Raw genomic sequence first — 20475 nt, 5'->3', positions numbered from 1 at the left:
GAGGTTGTGCCAGAAAACAAACACACAGGAAGTGCTTTCAGTTCCTTTTATTTGCTTCCATGTCAGCAATGTTTCCCCAGTCCTAAGTTGTGTAAACCCCAAAGGGGGAGGGGCAGAAGGACGTGGTTGGTCAGCAGGGACACGGCGTGCCGGCCTCCAGGTCCACTGTCAGTCCTTTGCTCAGCAAGAAGGCTTCTTGTCTCGGCTCGCGCCCGAGGAACTTCTTCAACATGGCTGACGCGTCCACGGAGCCGCCGGGCCGCAGGATGCATTTCCTGTAGTCCATGCCCACCTGCGGGACACGCCCTGTTTAAGCTTGGACTTCCAAAGAGAGGACAGTAGAAGTGCTCACCTTGGGATTCATGATTCCCTCCTGCTTGAAGCGAGTGTAGAACATGTCCATGGAGAAGACCTCGCTCCACAGGTAGCCGTAGTACTGAGCGTCGTAACCGCCCGCCAAGTGGCCGAATGTCGCCGGCATGTTGGTCTCTGAAGACCACGCACACGGTCACGTGACCACTGGGTCGGTACATCTGCTAACAGAAGCGTCTCACCTGGTGAAGCAGGAATTCCCAGGACTTCCTGGCAGAGACGTGCGTACTCCTCTGCCGGGTCCAGGCCGGTTCTGGTGTGAAGAGCCTGATCCACTTTAGCCAGAACGATCTGCCTCAGGTTGAAGAGACCTGCACACATGCAACACTTCAGCGTCATGTCAGCGTTGACCACCTCTGTTAAGTGCTGTGAGGCAGGACCCCAAGACCCGAGGCGGATTGCTTGCAAAAAATGTGACAGCAGCAGACGAGGCAAATTGGCAAAAAGTAACAGACGTCAAAGCATTAGGCTTGAAGGAAAAAGTACAACATAAGCTAAAAAAAGCTGTACTCCAATATAAAAAGCAAAACATTGGAAGCAAAAACTAGAAACAAAACCTAGACGAAGGACCTAGAAGTAGTTAGACCGCTAAATATACAAAAGCAGTGAAGTTGTCACATTGTGTAAATGCTAAATAAAAAGAGAATACAACAAATCCTTTTCAACTTATATTCAATTGAATAGACTGCAAAGACAAAATATTTCATGTTCATTTTTTTTTCTTCAAATAATCATGAACTTAGAATTTAATGGCAGCAACACATTGCAAAAAAGTTGTTGCAGGGGCATTTTTACCACTGTGTTACATGGCATTTTTTTTACCCCAAGATGGCACCACTATAGTGTTTGGAGAGACTGGAGGAGATGTGGATGAAGAGACAGGACTGCAGAGTTTGGAGAGACTGGAGGAGATGTGGATGAAGAGACAAGACTGCAGAGTTTGGAGAGACTGGAGGAGATGTGGATGAAGAGACAAGACTGCAGAGTTTGGAGAGACTGGAGGAGATGTGGATGAAGAGACAGGACTGCAGAGTTTGGAGAGACTGGAGGAGATGTGGATGAAGAGACAGGGCTGCAGAGTTTGGAGAGACTGGAGGAGATGTGGATGAAGAGACAGGACTGCAGAGTTTGGAGAGACTGGAGGAGATGTGGATGAAGAGACAAGACTGCAGAGTTTGGAGAGACTGGAGGAGATGTGGATGAAGAGACAAGACTGCAGAGTTTGGAGAGACTGGAGGAGATGTGGATGAAGAGACAGGACTGCAGAGTTTGGAGAGACTGGAGGAGATGTGGATGAAGAGACAGGGCTGCAGAGTTTGGAGAGACTGGAGGAGATGTGGATGAAGAGACAGGACTGCAGAGTTTGGAGAGACTGGAGGAGATGTGGATGAAGAGACAAGACTGCAGAGTTTGGAGAGACTGGAGGAGATGTGGATGAAGAGACAAGACTGCAGAGTTTGGAGAGACTGGAGGAGATGTGGATGAAGAGACAGGACTGCAGAGTTTGGAGAGACTGGAGGAGATGTGGATGAAGAGACAGAACTGCAGAGTCTTGAGAGACTGGAGGAGATGTGGATGAAGAGACAGGACTGCAGAGTTTGGAGAGACTGGAGGAGATGTGGATGAAGAGACAGGACTGCAGAGTCTGGAGAGACTGGAGGAGATGTGGATGAAGAGACAGGACTGCAGAGTCTGGAGAGACTGGAGGAGATGTGGATGAAGAGACAGGACTGCAGAGTCTGGAGAGACTGGAGGAGATGTGGATGAAGAGACAGGACTGCAGAGTCTGGAGAGACTGGAGGAGATGTGGATGAAGAGACAAGACTGCAGAGTTTGGAGAGACTGGAGGAGATGTGGATGAAGAGACAGGACTGCAGAGTCTGGAGAAGATGTGGAGAGCTGGACAAGCTTCACAGTGTCTTGGCTAAAAGAGCAGGTATCTGACACCTCGGTCTCCTTAGACGTATCCTCGCTCATCCATGCGGACTGGACACTGGCCGAGAGTTGGTGGGCAGCTGAGGGTGGAGTTGGCTTTCTTGGTTGCTTTGTTGAGTCTGCTCCTGTCTCTGGCCATGCTCCCCCTACCCCAGCAGACAATACTGTGTGGAACACAGCAGAGGCCACCAATGTTGAAATAATGTTTTGGTTTGGTTGCTTGTTAATGCATGGTGCAATTGTGTGTGCGCAATGTATTTTGTGGCACTGCTGGAGTGGCAGCTGGTTGCCTCTTCTCTCCTCTTTTAATGTCTTTACTGTCCTTTAGTGTTACCCTATGGCTATGAGTTTTTTTTCTTCCTTGGCCTCACTTTGGACCCCATCTCCAGGAGCACAGGCTCAGACTGAATTTTTTTTCTCACCCCCCCCCCCCTAATGCTTACTTGTTTCCTCACCTTTTTTTTAAGGGGTGGAGGAAGTTGGCAGACCCGTCAGTGATCCTGTCTCCCTGTAATGTTTGATCTTGTTCTGTCTCCCTGTAATGTTTGTCTGCTCTTGAATGGGATTGTGCTGAAAGTCTTAATTTCCCCTCGGGGATTAATAAAGTACTTCTGATTCTGATTTCCTTTTAACAACACTCAGTAAATGTTTGGGAACTGAGGAGACCAATTTTTGGAGCTTTTCAAGTGGGATTCTCCTACAAAACAGACCATTCTGAAGCGACAGTCAGGAAGCGGCTTTAAGAGGGTCTGTAAAACCAAATCTATGCAAAATGATGTAGACCGTTTTAGAACTGTTTTAAATGGAAAAAAGAACATCTATATGACGCTAAGAAGGCCTAATTGCCTGATGTGACGCATCAGGCCCAGTAATGTCTACAAACCAAAAACAGGTGAAAAACAGAATGCAAACCCCCAAAAGTCACAACATAACACTGTTTGCAATCCACTTCCTGTCTGGCACCCACCTGTGTTGGCCAAGCGGGACTTGATGAGTTTGTCGAGCAGCTCGTCGGGAATAGCGCCTCCTGTCTTGTAGTGACGTGACATCCTCTGCAGAGGCTCCTTCTCCCACACCCAGTTCTCCAACATCTGGGACGGAGCCTCAACAAAGTCCCGCTCCACGTGAGTCCCGCTGAACATAGCGTAGTCTGCCTGCAGTCAAATGACTTATGAGCTGCTACTACTTATAACATGTACTAAAGACAACTCACATGTATATCTCAGGAGTTGAATCAGCGCAAAAACAAAAAGTATGTTACAAAAATATCTAAATTAAAAAATAAAACATACATTAAATAAATTAGCAGGTAGTTTGTTCTCCCTCTAGGGATGAATAGTTCAGTCACAAAGACATTCTGTGCCTGCCTGCAAGTCTGCATTGAGGGCATGCACCACAAAGTGAGACTAAAGACTGTCACTCAAGTACCTGCTCCTTCTAAATGTTGTTTTTCTGTTAGCCATATTTCTCTAGTTTGTTCTTCTGGGTTCCCTTTCCAACTAGGAAGAGGCATAATGCTGATTGGACATGATCTAAGTCTCACGCACACACAAAGATTGTCTTGTGCAGGATTATACTAAGTACTGCTGCATCACTACTGTGGTATTGTCTAACAGTCATGTTTCATCCACTTATTTTATGGGAACAGCTGATCATCGTGATCAACCTGCAATCAATCACCATCATATGTTTGCCTAGCCCTACTCTGGGTTTCCCCTCAATTGCCAAAATACCTGTGGCAGTGGGGGCGTGGACACCATGACGACGTCGTCGTGTAATTTGCAGTTATAAGATTTTCTTTAAAAAGGCAAAAAAAATCCCGACATACATTAAAAAAATAACCTGTTTTAGTCATTGGGATTAACATATAATGTTTTATATTATATTTAGGGACCGATGTCCCTTTGGGACAGAGGACCCTATTGAATTTCTAAGGTTTTATTATTATTCTTTATTATTATTATTATACCGCCGCCTATTTGAGCTGTAATTTGACCCCCTTAACATGCTTCAAAACTCACCAAATTTGACACACACATCAGGACTGGCAAACATTGCGATCTAATCAAAAAACCAAACCCCAAAACTCAAAATTGCGCTCTAGCGCCCCCTTGGAAGAAAAAACAGATAAAACTGTCTAACTTCCAGTAGGGATGTCGTAGAAACATGAAACAAAAACCACCACATAGGTCTCAGTTAGACCTATATTTCATACACTGACAGCTCCCGGCTAAAAGGAAGTTTGTTATTCCCACTTCAATACAAAAGTTGGCTTCAAATAAACACACAAGAGAGATTGAACCCTTCTGATTAAAAGTTGATGAAAGAGTTTAAATTCATACCGTGGTTTGGATTTTATGAGCCCGCAAAGAACTGGTGCGCTAGTGCTGGAGCACTGCTGCTGTCACAAAATGGTGTCTTCCTGCTCAGACAAAACTGCTTCTAACTCACTGTAGGACTGTCATACACATATGAAACAAAAACCTCAATATAGGTCTCACTGAGACCTATATTTCATACACTGACCACCCGCAACTAAAATCAACAGGAAGTTTGCTATTCCCACCTCAATACAACAGCTGCATTCCTTTCACAATGCATTAGTCTCTCAAAATGGCGGCACCAAGGCATCCTTATAAATGCCCAAGCCACTTTACAACTGTTATTACTATGAGACTGATGTATAACACATGTGTATACACCTTTTTTCTGTGTAATAATCCATCCATCCATCTTCGACCGCTTATCTGGGCTTGGGTCGCGGGGGCAGCAGCCAAAGCGGTACAGTCCATCACTGCTTGCAGCTTTAATGTTTTAATTGTTGCTGCTTATTGTAAAACATACTTTGTTGAGATTTTTTGAAGTGCCTAGAGCCGTTTTAATGATTTTTTCTTTAGCAACATATTTGGCATCTTTTTCTATTATAGACTGTACTCGTGTTTAGAAACTAAAGTCCAGTTGGACATTCTCTCTTTAAAAGCTGCCACATTATGTAGATGGTTGTATGCCGGTATATCTGGGATCCATCAAATTACATCAACATCGCAGACATGCTGACTACACTGCAGACATTTGCGTGCATCTTATCTACTTCGTCACAACATCCCTTTTCAGCAGCGCTGTTTCGGATTGGCGGAGAATAATAATAATAATAATAGATTAGATTTATATAGCGCTATTCTAAGAATAATGGATTAGATTTATATAGCGCTATTCTAGACACTCAAAGTGCTTCACAGAGAAGTGAGAAGCCGTCATTGGTTGTAAACTACTCCGACCACCACCTATCATTCATCATTCATCATTCATTCACCAGTGTGAGCGGCACTGGGGGCAAGGGTAAAGTGTCCTGCCCAAGGACACAACAGCAGTGATTTGGATTGCAAGAGGCGGGGAGCGAACCTGCAACCCTCAGGTTTCTGGCACGGCTGCTCTCACCACGCCATGCAGCCCCAAGAGGAAGTGTTGCTTGTATGGGGAAGCACGGACACAAAAGTAAAACCTGTTGGAATTGGGCCGGTTGTTATTAGATTGGCAATAAAGGTTAAAAATGGCTTTGGACTTAGTGTGACTTCTTCTGGAGGCTACAATACTTTATATTACTTTAATTTGGTTTCTCGTAAAAAAACAAAATAAAAACTTATTTTCAAGCTGTAGTGGCTATGATTTTGCTGTGGCACTGCACCATGTTTAGTGACATTAAGGAGGAAATCTGCAACTGTATGTTATATATTAGTTGTTACACCACTTTGCTAAAAGCTACTTTGCCCACATAAGGTTGTACACGGCACACTATTGGTTGAGAAGGACCAACCAGCGGACTGTATCCTGCGAGCTGATTGGCTCAGCTACTGTTGCATCAGTGGTGTAACTTCCATATCCATATCCATCCATCCATCTTTTTCCGATTATCCGAGGTCGGGTCGCGGGGGCAGCAGCCTAAGCAGGGAAGCCCAAACTTCCCTCTCCCCAGTCACTTCGTCTAGCTCTTCCCGGGGGATCCCGAGGCATTCCCAGGCCAGCTGGGAGACATAGTCTTCCAAACGTGTCCTGGGTCTTCCCCGTGGCCTCCTACCGTTTGGACGTGCCCTAAACACCTCCCTGGGGAGGCGTTCGGGTGGCATCCTGACCAGATGCCTGAACCACCACATCTGGCTCCTCTCCATGTGGATTTACCGGTCGATCTACGTAGATCGACCGGTAAATTGAGAGCTTTGCCTTCTGGCTCAGCTCCTTCTTCACCACAACGGATCGGTACAACGTCCGCATTACTGAAGACGCCGCACCGATCCGCCTGTCGATCTCACGATCCATTCTTCTCCCACTCGTGAACAAGACTCTTAGGTACTTGAACTCCTCCACTTGGGGCATAGAATAATATAATTTATTTATTTATTTGTTTCAAGCCCTACTGCGTTTCCCAAAAGTTCTGTGCCTTCTAAATATTCTGGTGCCAAACTTAAGCGCCGGAGGAAGTTGTGTGCCATCTCCCAGAAAAGGTGAACTTTCTCAATGCTATGATAAAAAGGAACTAGCTAGACGACTGTATGCTACATCTATGAATCCTTGGTTCCCTACATCAAGAACCAAAATGATATACAATGACGACAAGGGCAGCTCGGACTGAATGGAACAAACCGGAGATGACTGTATATATGTATTCCCACCCTCTGGTGGTTGTTGCGAAGCATTACATCGCCATTGCTTTAAGATGTAGTGTGACAACGTAAACGCTAACCTCAGCACACAGCTGATGCATGACGTGTCCAAACTCGTGGAAGTATGTCTCCACCTCGTCGTGCTGCAGCAAGGACGGAGCGTCGGCCGTGGGTTTGCTGAAGTTGGCCACCATGGCCGCCACCGACATCTGCCGAGCGCCGTTTGGCAGCAGGCAGCCAGGCTGCAGGCCAAAACAGGCGGCGTGCCCGTACTTGCCCTCCCTGGTGGAACACAACAAAAGACTCAGAAGACCAGTGCTGGTGCCAGCTGACCCTGGGAGATCTCGGTCATCACCTCGGGTAGAGGTCCAGGTAGAACTGGCCAACCTCGTGACCTAAGCTGCGGTCTTTCACGGAGTAGAGCTTCACATCTGGGTGCCACACGGGGGCGCCATCCACCAGCTCAAAGGTCAAAGCCAGAAGCTCCTGGTAGATGTCCAACAGTCCCTGAGTCACCACCTCCATGGGAAAATACTCCTTCAAAAGGTTCTGGTCCACCACGTACTGCGTCTCCTCCACCTGGAAGAAGGAAGCAGCAATGAGATAAAACAAGCGCATTGTTGTGTTTCAGATCTGCATCTACCAAGCTCACAAAGACTATACATCAGGGTTATCTAGGGGTGTTCCTATATGGATTTTATTCTGCCCATTACAATAATCTATGAGTGGGATCGTCCGAGGCCAATCTCATGTATTAACTGTAATTTTTTTCAATTTATTTATGGTGAGTGTTATCGACAGATTAACAATATCAATACGATATTTAAACTAGTTGCCCATTTTCTTTCTCTGTGCGTAACACATTTATCTTTGTCTTCAAGTGATTGTGATACTTAACATACAAAGACATGCAGTTTATTTGCCATACATTTTTTTTCGCCGATACTACCAACGTGGCTACTGATCCTTCAAATTTTCAAAAATAATCAGAGATTGGTAGCTGGTAGAAAAAAGGTTTAAAAGAGTTCCGGCACTAGCAGTGCAGTGCAGCGTCGGTAGTACATGGATGGAAGACAGTTTACCACTATTGCAGATTGGAAAAGAACCACAGTAAGAGTATTATTAGTTCAGAGTGTTATAAGTGACCGTGTATCATTTCGTTTAAGTTTAGGACATTTGGGCTCTTCACGTTGCCAGGATACGTGAAGTGCATGCTAACGGCTAGTAAGCTAACCGCAGCTAGCACTTGTGTTTGTGCGCTGCACTGTGACTTAAAGGGAAACATTATCAGCAGACCTATGTAAGCGTCAATATATACCTTGATGGCGCAGAAAAAAAACCATCTATTTTTTTAACCGATTTCCGAACTCTAAATGGGTGAATTTTGGCGAATTAAACGCCTTTCTGTTTATCGGTCTGGAGGCGATGACGTCAGAATGTGACGTTGCCGAAGTAACACACCCACCATTTTCCTTTATCAACACATTACTAACACCGGGTCTCAGCTCTGTTATTTTCTGTTTTTTTGACTATTTTTTGGAACCTTGGAGACATCATGCCTCGACGGTGTGTTGTCGGAGGGTGTAACAACACTAACAGGGAGGGATTCAAGTTGCACCACTGGCCCCAAGATGCCAAAGTGTCTGCCGCCAGACCCCCATTGAATGTACCGGAGTGTCTCCACATTTGACCGGCGATGCTAAGACAGACATGGCACAGAGATGTATGGATAATCTGTAGATGCATTTGCAACTATATTATGTTTCCTTCCACCCACTTTTAATGCAAAAAAAACACTTACCAATCGACGGATTTAAGTTGCTCCAGTGTCAAAAGATGCGAAAGTCCTGATCGTTTGGTCCGCACATTTTACTGGCGATGCTAACGCAGCTATTCGGCCATGCTATGGCTATGAATAGCGTCAATAGCTATTTGCTCAATAGCTTCAGTTTCTTCTTCAATATTTTCATACTCCAACCATCTGTTTCAATACATGCGTAATCTGTTGAATCGCTTAAGTCGCTGAAATCCGAGTTTGAATCGGAGCTAATGTCGCTATATCTTGCTGTGGTATTCCCATTGTTTGTTTACATTGGCAGCACTGTATGACGTCACAGGGAAATGGCCAGTGTCTTCGCAGAGAGTCGAAAATAAGGCACTTTGAAGCTTTATTTAGGGATATTCCGAGACCGGTAAAATTTTGAAAAAAACTTCAAAAAAATACAACAAGCCACTGGGAACTGATTTTTATTGTTTTTAACCCTTTTGAAATTGTGATGATGTTCCCCTTTAACTAACGGCAGATTTAGTGACGTTTATCCTTAAGTATGTTAATATAGACCCGCTCCCCGGTGACTGTATAGTTTGGAGAGCGAGTGTGGGACAGTATAGCGAATTTAGTTGTGTGCTACTGTTGCTACGATGGACGTGGACACGCGAAGTTGGCGTGTCCATTGCACGCACTCAGGGACTTGTCGACAGAGAGGTGACCCACGACGAGGCTGGTTCTCCTCTCGCTGCAGACTAGACCTCCTGAGTCGTGCTAACGGAAGCACGGCCGTGCTTTCCCCCGCCATCTCTACTCCACAACGGGAGGTGTCCCCCCTCTCCAACGCCCCCTTTGCATCCAGCAGTTGCAACTCACTACCCCTAAGTGCACCACCGATTCATCAGGACCGCAAAGGACAAAGGGGCCCAGGTTGGACTGTGTGTGTGTGTTGTGTGATTGGTTTAGTGTGGGTTGTTCTACTGGGGAGGTAGCGTGTGAGTGGGGAAAGTGATTGAAGTGTAATTAATGTCTGATTATTGTATGTTTAATTGGGTATATAGTAAATTGTTAAACTTTATAAGCCGCCTCCTCTCACTCTCTCTTAGATTAGATTCTTAAATAATAGTGTATAATTCGAGTCATCCCCCTAAGGTGAAAAATACAGTCCTTTACAGGCTCCCGTACAAAAACAAAGGATGTCGGTGTAACAATAACATTTAAATATTTAATTTATTTTCTACTACTGGCCCTAATCTTTAGGGTTTTTAACTATAAAATCCTCCTATCTCAACATATTTCCTTAATTTGTTAACAATAACAAAATGAAAAAAAAAAGGTTTTTGATAGTAAAGAATATTGATCTAACCACTGTGGTATTGATCTGATACGATACTACTTGTATTGTTACTGTCGATATACTGTAAATACTGGACTGTAAGCCGCTACTTTTTTCCTAAACTTTGAACCCATGCGGTTTATACGATTGAGTGGCTAATTTATTGATGTTTCTGCGCTAACAGCAGTAATAAAAATAATAACAAAAATAAAAAAAATAGGCAAAAACACTCAAAGGGTGTTTTGTTTGTAGTATGGCACCATCTTTTGGACAAATGTGCTCACTGTAGGTGCTGCAGTGTCCTTCCATTTATTGGTAGTGTGTTTTGTTTTTTTTCAACCGTCTTGCCGTTCAGTCTTCTAGCCATGCCTGGCGTTTATACCGTTATGGACTCTTCGTTCATCAATCCAAGAAATGTTTGTAAGTTTTACAGTATAGGTAAAATTGTTTATACTTACTAAACTGTCCCATGTGTGATGTCTATAGTAGTGTTTTCATGCATATTTGTATGTGCAATCGTGATGTAATGAAGCTAATGTCAAATGTATATCAATTGTATCGTACAAACCCCGTTTCCATATGAGTTGGGAAATTGTGTTAGAGGTAAATAAAAACAGAATACAATGATTTGCAAATCCTTTTCAACCCATAAGCAGTTGAATGCACTACAAATACAACATATTTGATGTTCAAACTCATAGACTTTAATTTTTTTTGCAAATAATAATTAACTTAGAATTTCATGGCTGCAACCCGTGCCAAAGTAGTTGGGAAAGGGCATGTTCACCACTGTGTTACATCACCTTTTCTTTTAACAACACTCAATAAACATTTGGGAACTGAGGGAATTAATTATTGAAGCTTTGAAAGTGGAATTATTTCCCATTCTTGTCTTATGTAGAGCTTCAGTCCTTCAACAGTCTGGGGTCTCCGCTGTCGTATTTTACGCTTCATAATCGCCACACATTTTCCATGGGAGACAGGTCTGGACTCCAGGCGGGCCAGGAAAGTACCCGCACTTTTTTGTTACGAAGCCACGATGTTGTAACACGTGCTGAATGTGGCTTGGTATTGTCTTGCTGAAATAAGTAGGGGCGTCCATGAAAAAGACGGTCCTTAGATGACAACATATGTTGTTCCAAAAGCTGTATGTACCTTTCAGCATTAATGGTGCCTTCACAGATGTGTAAGTTACCCATGCTTTGGGCACTAATGCACCCCCATACCATCACACATGCTGCCTTTTGAACTTTGCGTGGATAACAGTCTGGATGGTTCGCTTCCCCTTTGGTCCGGATGACACGATGTCAAATATTTCCAAAAACAATTTGAAATGTGGACTCCCAAAAACAATTTGAAATGTGGACTCGTCAGACCACAGAACACTTTTCCACTTTGCATCAGTCCATCTTAGATGATCTCGGGCCCAGAGAAACCAGCAGCGTTATTAGATGTTGATAAATGGCTTTCGCTTTGCATAGTAGAGCTTTAACTTGCACTTACAAATATAGCAACAAACTGTATTTAGTGACAGTGGTTTTCTCAAGTGTTCTTGAGCCCATGTGGTGATATCCTTTAGAGATTGATGTCGGTTTTTGATACAGTGCCGTCTGAGGGATGGAAGGTCAGGGCCATTCAGTGTTGGTTTCCAGCCATGCCGCTTACGTGGAGTGATTTCTCCAGATTCTCTGAACCTTTTGATGATATTATGGAGCGTAGATGTTGAAATCCCTAAATTTCTTGCAATTGCACTTTGAGAAATGTTCTTAAACTGTTTTGACTATTTGCTCACGCAGTTGTGGACAAAGGGGTGTACCTCGCCCATCCTTTCTTGTGAAAGACTGAGCATTTTTGGGGAAGCTGTTTTTATAGCCAATCATGGCACCCACCTGTTCCCAATTAGCCTGCACACCTGTGGGATGTTCCAAATAAGTGTTTGATGAGCATTCCTCAACTTTATCAGTATTTATTGCCACCTTTCCCAACTTCTTTGTCACGTGTTGCAGGCATCAAATTCTAAAGTTAATGATTATTTGCAAAAAAAAAAAAATGTTTATCAGTTTGAACATCAAATATGTTGTCTTTGTAGCATATTCAACTGAATATGGCTTGAAAATGATTTCCGTTTATATTTACATCCAACACAATTTCCCAACTCTTATGGAAATGAGAGTTTGTATATACCATGAATTGATTAACGTGGACCCCGACTTAAACAAGTTGAAAAACTTATTGGGGTGTTGCCATTTAATGGTCAATTGTACAGAATATTTACTGTATTGTGCAATCTACTAATAAAAGTTTAAATCAATTTCAATCAATCAAGTACATCATCCATCACCCTAAATGGAGGTGATTATTATTATTATATACTACCTTAGAGGGGCAGTGTATGGAAACACATGATTAGCTGCTAACTTTTTGTAGGCCGGGGGACTAAAAATAAATATGCCAGGCAACAAGGTAGCATTTTTAGGAATTAGCTGCAAAAATGTTAAAGTATCTCTGAAAATTTTCAACCGAACACAGAGGCTTGACTAGTGTGATTCCTGCCCTCCATGGTTCACAAAAGGCCTCACCTGGGTCATGAAGTAGCGAGTATCCCAGGCGTGCAGGTCTCCACTGAAGACAAGATCTCTCTTCTTGCACTCTTCCTCCTTCAGTTTGAGAAGTACAGCACGTTCTTCTTCACCCAGAGACTTAAGCTTACGGGCCAGTTCCTCTGAGAAGAATGAGATGAGAAAGCTTTGCGAGCATCCGGATTCAGGTTCAAAACAGACGACACGGAGACGTTTGAGGCGGGCTGGCCGATAAAACAATATTAATTTATACTGCGACAGACATGCAATCAATATCAATTTAAAGGCCTACTGAAAGCCACTACTACCCACCACGCAGTCTGATAGTTTATATATCAATGATGAAATATTAACATTGCAACACATGCCAATACGGCCTTTTTACTTTACTAAATTACAATTTTAAATTTCCCAGGAATTTTTTCTTGAAAACGTGGTGTAATGATGACGTGTACGCGTGACGTCACGGGTTTATAGGAAGTATGAGCGCTGCACACACACACAGCTAAAAGTCGTCTGCTTTAACCGCATAATTACACAGTATTTTGGACATCTGTATTGCTAAATCTTTTGTAATTTGTTCAATTAATATTGGAGAAGTCAAAGTAGAACGATGGAGCTGGGAAGCTTTAGCCTTTAGCCACACAAACACACGGTGATTCCTTGTTTAAAATTCCCGGAGGTGAAACTTTACTATGGATCAGAGCGGACATGGATCCCGACCGAATGTCAACCAGTAGGTTTCGGTGAGAAAATTGTGGTAAAAAGTCGCTCCTTACTGGAGATCAGCTGAGCTTGTGCCGTCCATAGCTGCCGTCGACTTTCATCAGACACTGCCTCAAAACACCCGGCCGTGGAGACACACACCTCCGACTATCAGGTACTATTTAACTCACTAAAACACTAGCAACACAATAGAAAGATAAGGGATTTCCCAGAATTATCCTAGTAAATGTGTCTAAAAACATCGGAATCCGTCCCAATGCAATTGCGTTTTTTTTTGTTTTTTTTTTCTAGTCCACTGCTATCAATATCCTCAAACACGAATCTTTCATCTTCGCTCAAATTAATGGGGAAATTGTCGTTTTCTCAGTCCGAATAGCTGTTTTTGTTGGAGGCTCCCATTAAACACAATGTGAATATGTGAGGAGCCATCAAACATGTGACGTCATCGTCGGCGACTTCCGGTAAAGGCAGGGCTTTTCTGTTAGCACCAAAAGTTGCAAACTTCATCGTGGATGTTCTCTACTAAATCCTTTCAGCAAAAATATGGCAATATCGCGAAATGATCAAGTACGACACATAGAATGGACCTGCTATCCCCGTGTAGATAAGAAAATCTAATTTCATCCATCCATCCATTTCCTACCGCTTATTCCCTTTCGGGGTCGCGGGGGGCGCTGGCGCCTATCTCAGCTACAATCGGGCGGAAGGCAAGGTACAGTAGGCCTTTAAAAATGCATTCAATATTTTTTTTCCTTCTATAGCGGAAAAAACTGAAGGTTGCCAAGCGAGGTTGTGAGCATTAAAAAAGGCACACCTGCTCTGGCAACGAAGGAAGTGATCATTGATCAGGAAACAATATCAACTATCAAGTTTGGTTGCGCCATCTCGTTGTGTCGCGGTTGATTCTTTGCATCAGGACATATGTTGAAAGAGCCATACTGGACAAAAGAAAAACTAAAAATCTGTCTGGAGCAGCAATAGCATCAAATAAGCCCTATGTAATAAGCCTTAGAATGAAGGCTGGCACAGCTATTTGTTTTGTTTGCCACAGCCACCTGCCTGGCACCACACTGTGCTGAAGGAAAGGCGTGTGTCGCAGGCTGAAGCAGATCTTAAGCCACAGAAATGTTAACATTTCATATTTATTCTGCACATGTTTACAGCATTTGAAAACATTCACAATGTTTGTCCTCATACAGAAACCATATCAAAACAAAAAATATAGTTTTTCCCCAATGTTTTTACATTTTCATACATTTGTGAAAAAGCTCCAGGCAGCAAATAGGGCGGCGTGGCGAAGTTGGTAGAGTGGCTGTGCTAGTAATCTGAGGGTTACTGGTTCAATCCCCACCTTCTACCATCCTAGTCACGTCCGTTGTGTCCTTGGGCAAGACACTTCACCATTGCTCCTGATGGGTCAAGGGGAGCGGAGCGCCTTGCATGGCAGCTCCCTCCATCAGTGTGTGAATGGGCGAATGTGGAAATACTGTCAAAGCGCTTTGGGCTCCTTAAAAAGGGGTACAAAAGCGCTATACAAGTACAACCATTTAATGATCCGCGGGTTAAGAAAAGTAAAAATGAGTGCTGCAGATTGCCGAAAAAACAAGAAAAGTCACTTTGACAGTAAGGCCAAGTATTTTAGGGATTTTTTCAAACGGATAATCTCTTTTATTTTTCAATCCGTGTCCATTCTCTGTTTGGTGCAACAGGTAGGAACTAAAGTGCAGCACTGTATAAATACAATTAATGACAAAATATAACATACCTAAAAATAATAGTAATTTGGTCCAGTGATATCAAAATAATAATGACTTCATAGCATCAATTCATTTCCATACTTTAATAAGAATAACAGATCAAATAAATGTTACACAGGGGTAACTTCCTGGCACTAAACCTGCAAAAAATAATTATTTTCAGTTCTCTCTATGTATCAGTTTGAAAGGTTGCACTATTTTCAACAATTATTTTTGCACCTTAATTTTAAGAGGGCATTGTTAATTGTTCTATGTAATTTTAGAACTTTGTTCACATTGAATGTTTTCCAAGTTTGTGTTGACAATTCCTTTCGTTTCTGAAACGATTTTAATCAAAGGAAGGTTACATTTGAAATAAAAAAATATTACATTTAATATACTATTCTGTTCATCCTTAATTTCGATAGGCCATAAAAAACGATCGATAGACCGATATTCAACACTTATATCGTGATAGTTTTCCGCCCTATGGCCCAGCCTTTTTTGAGGCGTGATCCTTACCTAGGAAGGCGGCCACCTGCTTGCCAGACTTGGCCATGTTCATCTCCAGCACAAAGTCGGCGTGGGTGCTGAAACCAAGCAGAGAACTCTTGCGGGCTCGAAGCTCCACCAACTCTTTCAGGATGACAGAGTTCTCCTGCACACACACACCAAAAACACGCGTCATGTCCTGTGGCGTCAAGAAGGAGTTGAGGAATCCACCTCTCTGCAGCGCGAGTTGAAGGCCTCCTCCAGTTTCTTGCGGGTTTCTGGGACGAAGCATTTCTTCATGGTGGGGAAGTAGTGTGGATACTTCAGGGTCAGCTTCAGATTGTCTCCATCTTTCTCCAGCGAGCTCAGGAAGTCCTCCGGGAGTCCGCCTGCACCCAGCAAAGGAACACACACTTAGGAGAATCGCTCCAGGCGGCAGCTATAACCAGACACCCGGTTCTCACCCAGTTCCTCCCTGCTGAAGGACAGACTGGTGGTGTCCTCGTTCAAGTTCTTGTTGAAGTCGATGCACAGGCTGCTCAGCTTCTTCTTGATGCTTTTAATCTCCTACGCCAGCACACGCACGCACACACACACACACACACACACACACACACACACACACACACACACACACACCACATTCAGTCAAAGACTACAAGAGCTTTCAAGACCAAAACCCAATATGGTCCACCTCTTGCGTCTCTTTAGGCAGGTGGAGTCCATTTCTCTTGCCCAATTTGATGAGCCGCTCCATGTAACGCTTGGACTCGGAAGTCAGGCTGCTGGTTTCGGTCTTCTTCTGCGGACAAAAAGGTCCTGGACTAATAACTAGTGACTGCTTGGGATGGGCATCGTTCACATTTGAAACGATACAGTGCAGACACCCGGTACCTGAGAATCAATGCCAGTACTAGTCTTTGGTACTTCTGTGTGTGCTAATAAATACATTTTGTTGGCATTGAAAATTACAACATTACCTAGAGCAGTTTTTTCCAGCTAGGGCTGTATTCAGAAAAATTAAAGGATGTGGGAGGCTACTTTGAAACATTTTGTACAATTTAAATGCTAAAAGCAAACCATCCACCCATCTTTTACCGCCTATTCCCTTTGAGGTCGCGGGGGCACTGGTGCCTATCTCAGCTACAATCGGGCAAAAGGCGAGGTACACCCTGGACAAGTCGCCACCTCATCGCAGGGCCAACACAGATAGACAGACAACATTCACACTCATATTCACAAACTAGGGACCATTTAGTGTTGCCAATTAACCTATCCCCAGGTGCATGTCTTTGGAGGTGGGAGGGGCCTATCCCCAGGTGCATGTCTTTGGAGGTGGGAGGAAGCCGGAGTACCCAGAGGGAACCCACGCATTCACGGGGAGAACATGCAAACTCCACACAGAAAGATCCCGAGCCCAGGATTGAACCCAAGATTACTCAGGACGTTCGTATTGTGAGGCAGACGCACTAACCCCTCTCCCACCGTGAAGCCCCAAAAAAAGCAAACCAGTGTACGTTAATACGAGCTGAACAAATAATCCACTTTAGCTTTGTGTTATAGGTGACAAAGGAGATTAGTGTAATAGTTAATAATTAGGGCTGTCAAAAAGAATTTAACTCATGCAATTAATCACTAAAAATATTGCGGATTAATTGCACAATTTCTTTTTGCACTATTAAGTTTTAATCTATTCTAACAATAAAATCAGACTTGTTCAAATATTGGGTATTTGTTTTGTTGATTTAAGTTATTTCAAATTATGCACGCAGGTAATAGTACTAATTATACTTGAGATTTATCATGATTAATCCAAATTTAAAAGTGCCATTAGTCTGAAGGTAGATAAAAGGAAGAAGCTTATCGGCTACGGTATCGTCACGGACTACAATGGCGAATGTGCGCACATTTTCAGGACTTATGCAGATCCCAAATACACGTCAGCAGGTACCAGAAGGTAAGAAAAGTTGGTTTTGAAGTCGGTAAGCACAACCAAAAATATTCCCTACATTAGGCGCACCGGGTTATGAGGCGCACTGTCGATTTTTAAGAAAATTAAAGGATTTTAAGTGTGCCTTATAGTCCGAAAAAAATACGTTAATTTTATTTAAAAAATCTGTTGAAGGTCAATAAAAAACAGCTGCAGGCTAATATAGGCCCCCAAGCCGCACTTTAGTCACCCGTGACATAGAGGTAGTTTGGCTGAGTCTACTCTCAGTGCTGCTGGAGTGATCACCAAGTGCTGAATTGCAAACCGGGCGTGATGTCGTGTGCAACACAGATACCGTTGGATTTTACCTGAATCTCTGCCCGCAGGATTTGGTCTATGCCAAAAAAATACCCGATTTGGTACCCATCTTAGCGGCTGCTCCTTTTTTGGGTAAGGTTGATGCCTGACAGGACAGTCGCTAGCTCACCTCCAGGGCCACGATCCTCTGGTACACGTCTTCCCTCATGCTCATTTCCACGTCGAACTCTGACAGCTGCTTGTCCGCCGCCGTGCTCGCCGTACGCACTTCCTTGTTCGGCGAAACGTGCTGCGGGAAGTCCAGCATGTTCCTCTGGACTGGGACATGAGTGGAACTGGGTTAGAAACACACTTATTGCTAGCATCACTGCTCATCATGCCAACAATGTGTGTGTTTTAATCAATGTTTTAAATGAGTGTGTTCATACAGCAGAATAAAAATGGAGTCAAAAGCTTGTTTTTGTTGGTGGCTGAACAAAGCGCTGATTAGGATGGGCTTTACATCGCTGCGCCAAACGCCAACTCAGCGATCCTGCCTGGCTCAACGACTGCGCTTACACATTGTTTGCCTTTGTGTGGCCTTTCTTTACATTCGTGTGGACTGTGCACGGAACCATCGGGACGCACGCCACATCACCAAACACCAGCAAGACAACTGTTATTGAAATTAAACCTGCCCCAAGTTTGACTTGATCCTGCGTTGCCACGGTGACGGGCGAATACTGACCCGTGTACTCCACCTCCACGTCGGCGAGCACCTTGAGCGTGTTCTCGAAGGTGACTGCGTCCAAGGCCAGAGCGCCGACGCGGTTGTAAGCATCCTCGGTGCTGGCGATGAGCTCGTCGGCCTTCTTGAGGATCTCTTCTGCGCCCAGATCCCATCGCAGGCGGTTCTGGGAGCACACGAGGGTTGGAGCACCCATCACCACTTCACCTGCAAGAGATCACATGACCAGCGCCTGATGACAATAATACATGCCATTCTCTACAATACTATGTGTTGAATTATATCATTAAGCAATTATCGTGCATGTCTTATTGTCATTTGAAGCTTCCTGTAATATAACATGTTTAATGTTTACACAAACCAATCTATGAAATAACTGAAATAGACTGTTAAACACATTTAAATGAGCAACTTCAGTAATATTAGGAAATCATCCACTATTTCCCTAACAGGATGAACTAGATATACTTCTGTAGGATGAATAACATATATATCCATCAGTTATCTTGATTTCAAAGACATTTTGTACGTAACGTTGTCTTTGTAAATGCAGCAAGCTTGCTTCATCGTCATGGCAGCTAGCTACTTTTTCTAGGCAACTTTGTCTTAGTAAATGCAGCGGAGGCAGCAACTTTGTCTTTGTAAATGCAGCGGAGGCAGCAACTTTGTCTTTGTAAATGCAGCGGAGGCAGCAACTTTGTCTTTGTAAATGCAGCGGAGGCAGCAACTTTGTCTTTGTAAATGCAGCAATTAGCTCGCTACATCGTCATTACAGCTAGCGACATAGCGGCTAACAGTTTTAAAAGACTGACGCAACCTTAAGAAGACAAAAATACAAAAGTCAAGCTGACAGGCCAGATTTAGTTTTAGGGATTTTTTTGTTTGTTTGTTTGAAGAATGTTACTTTAGCACTGACCTGTCGGCCCCATATCGACGAGTTGATTCCAAGAGTCACTTATCAGTGCGTGTGTCACAAAGCGCCATGAGGCGAGAAAACGTGAGCCCGGGGTGTTCCGGTTTTCATTTCAAAATAAAACTCGAAAGGCTCCAAAATACCCGGAACATCGGTACGGATGTGTTATACATACAAAAGAGCGCTTTGATTGATTGATTGATTGATTGACACTTTGCACAATACAGTACGTAGTCCGTACGATTGACCATTAATTGGTAACACCCAATAAATATTTCCAACTTCTTTAAGTCAGGGTAGACACTTCCGGTATAGATTTTTTTTTTTAAAACCTGAAATGCTATAATGTACGTATAAAGTACACTTTTTTTTAATTTGTCGTCATGTTATCGTGTTTATGTTTTAAAGTTATTTAATGAGGATTTGCTCGGACAACAACAGAGAGATCCCGTAGGTGGGTTGCAATCACGTGACAGAGGCACATCCGGGCTCTTCTGACCTTTGGGTCCCATTAAGCTACTGTTTGTTTACTTGAAACAGTGCAAATGTGGCTGTCATGTGAAAGGGTTACATGCTGTATAAGCGATCATGAAAAACATATTTAAAAACAGGATGGAGTGGATTCATACATACTTAAGAAAATTATTTTTTATAATTGACTTAAATCCTTTTTCATCACCTGTCACAACTTCACTTTATTTGACAATCACTGTGTTTAAAAAATCAACTATTGGCGAAACATCCCGTCCTTACATACGCAAATTAAACATTAATCCATGAAAGACGCAATTGAACTTATTCGTGCATCACAACGTACCGTATTTGATTGACATAACGAGGGCCGTGCTGCCGTGATGGTGACGCTAATGAGAAAAAATGCTTGGAAATTGCAGTTGATTTCCTGCTACGGATATTAGTCTCATCTACAATTCACGTCTGCAGTTGTTTTAATGCTGTGAAGAATACTTTGTCTCATTATTTACTT

General features: G+C 43.4%; 1 protein-coding gene across 2 annotated transcripts; it reads right to left on the bottom strand.

Annotated features, from left to right (window-relative positions):
* Positions 1-32: 32 nt before the first annotated feature.
* Positions 33-19649, bottom strand: LOC133543864 (thimet oligopeptidase-like). Of its 2 annotated transcripts, XM_061888723.1 has the most exons (14): positions 19494-19649; positions 18578-18784; positions 18020-18168; positions 16297-16404; positions 16067-16169; positions 15834-15991; positions 15633-15768; positions 12649-12791; positions 7321-7544; positions 7046-7247; positions 3275-3461; positions 555-683; positions 353-489; positions 33-292 (listed from the first exon to the last, which is right to left on the bottom strand). In XM_061888723.1, exons 1-14 carry the CDS (start codon positions 19504-19506, stop codon positions 131-133), a joined length of 2058 nt encoding a protein of 685 aa, XP_061744707.1. In that variant the 5' UTR covers positions 19507-19649; the 3' UTR covers positions 33-130. The 2 variants fall into 2 exon arrangements, with proteins under 2 accessions (XP_061744707.1, XP_061744706.1); XM_061888722.1 differs by lacking the exons at positions 33-292; positions 353-489; positions 555-683 and adding an exon at positions 1195-2471.
* Between the last annotated feature and the right edge of the window lie 826 nt (positions 19650-20475).

The sequence above is a fragment of the Nerophis ophidion genome, linkage group LG26 (assembly GCF_033978795.1).
Source record: "Nerophis ophidion isolate RoL-2023_Sa linkage group LG26, RoL_Noph_v1.0, whole genome shotgun sequence".
NCBI classification, from domain to species: domain Eukaryota; kingdom Metazoa; phylum Chordata; class Actinopteri; order Syngnathiformes; family Syngnathidae; genus Nerophis; species Nerophis ophidion.
This window is presented reverse-complemented; position numbering and strand designations above follow the sequence as displayed.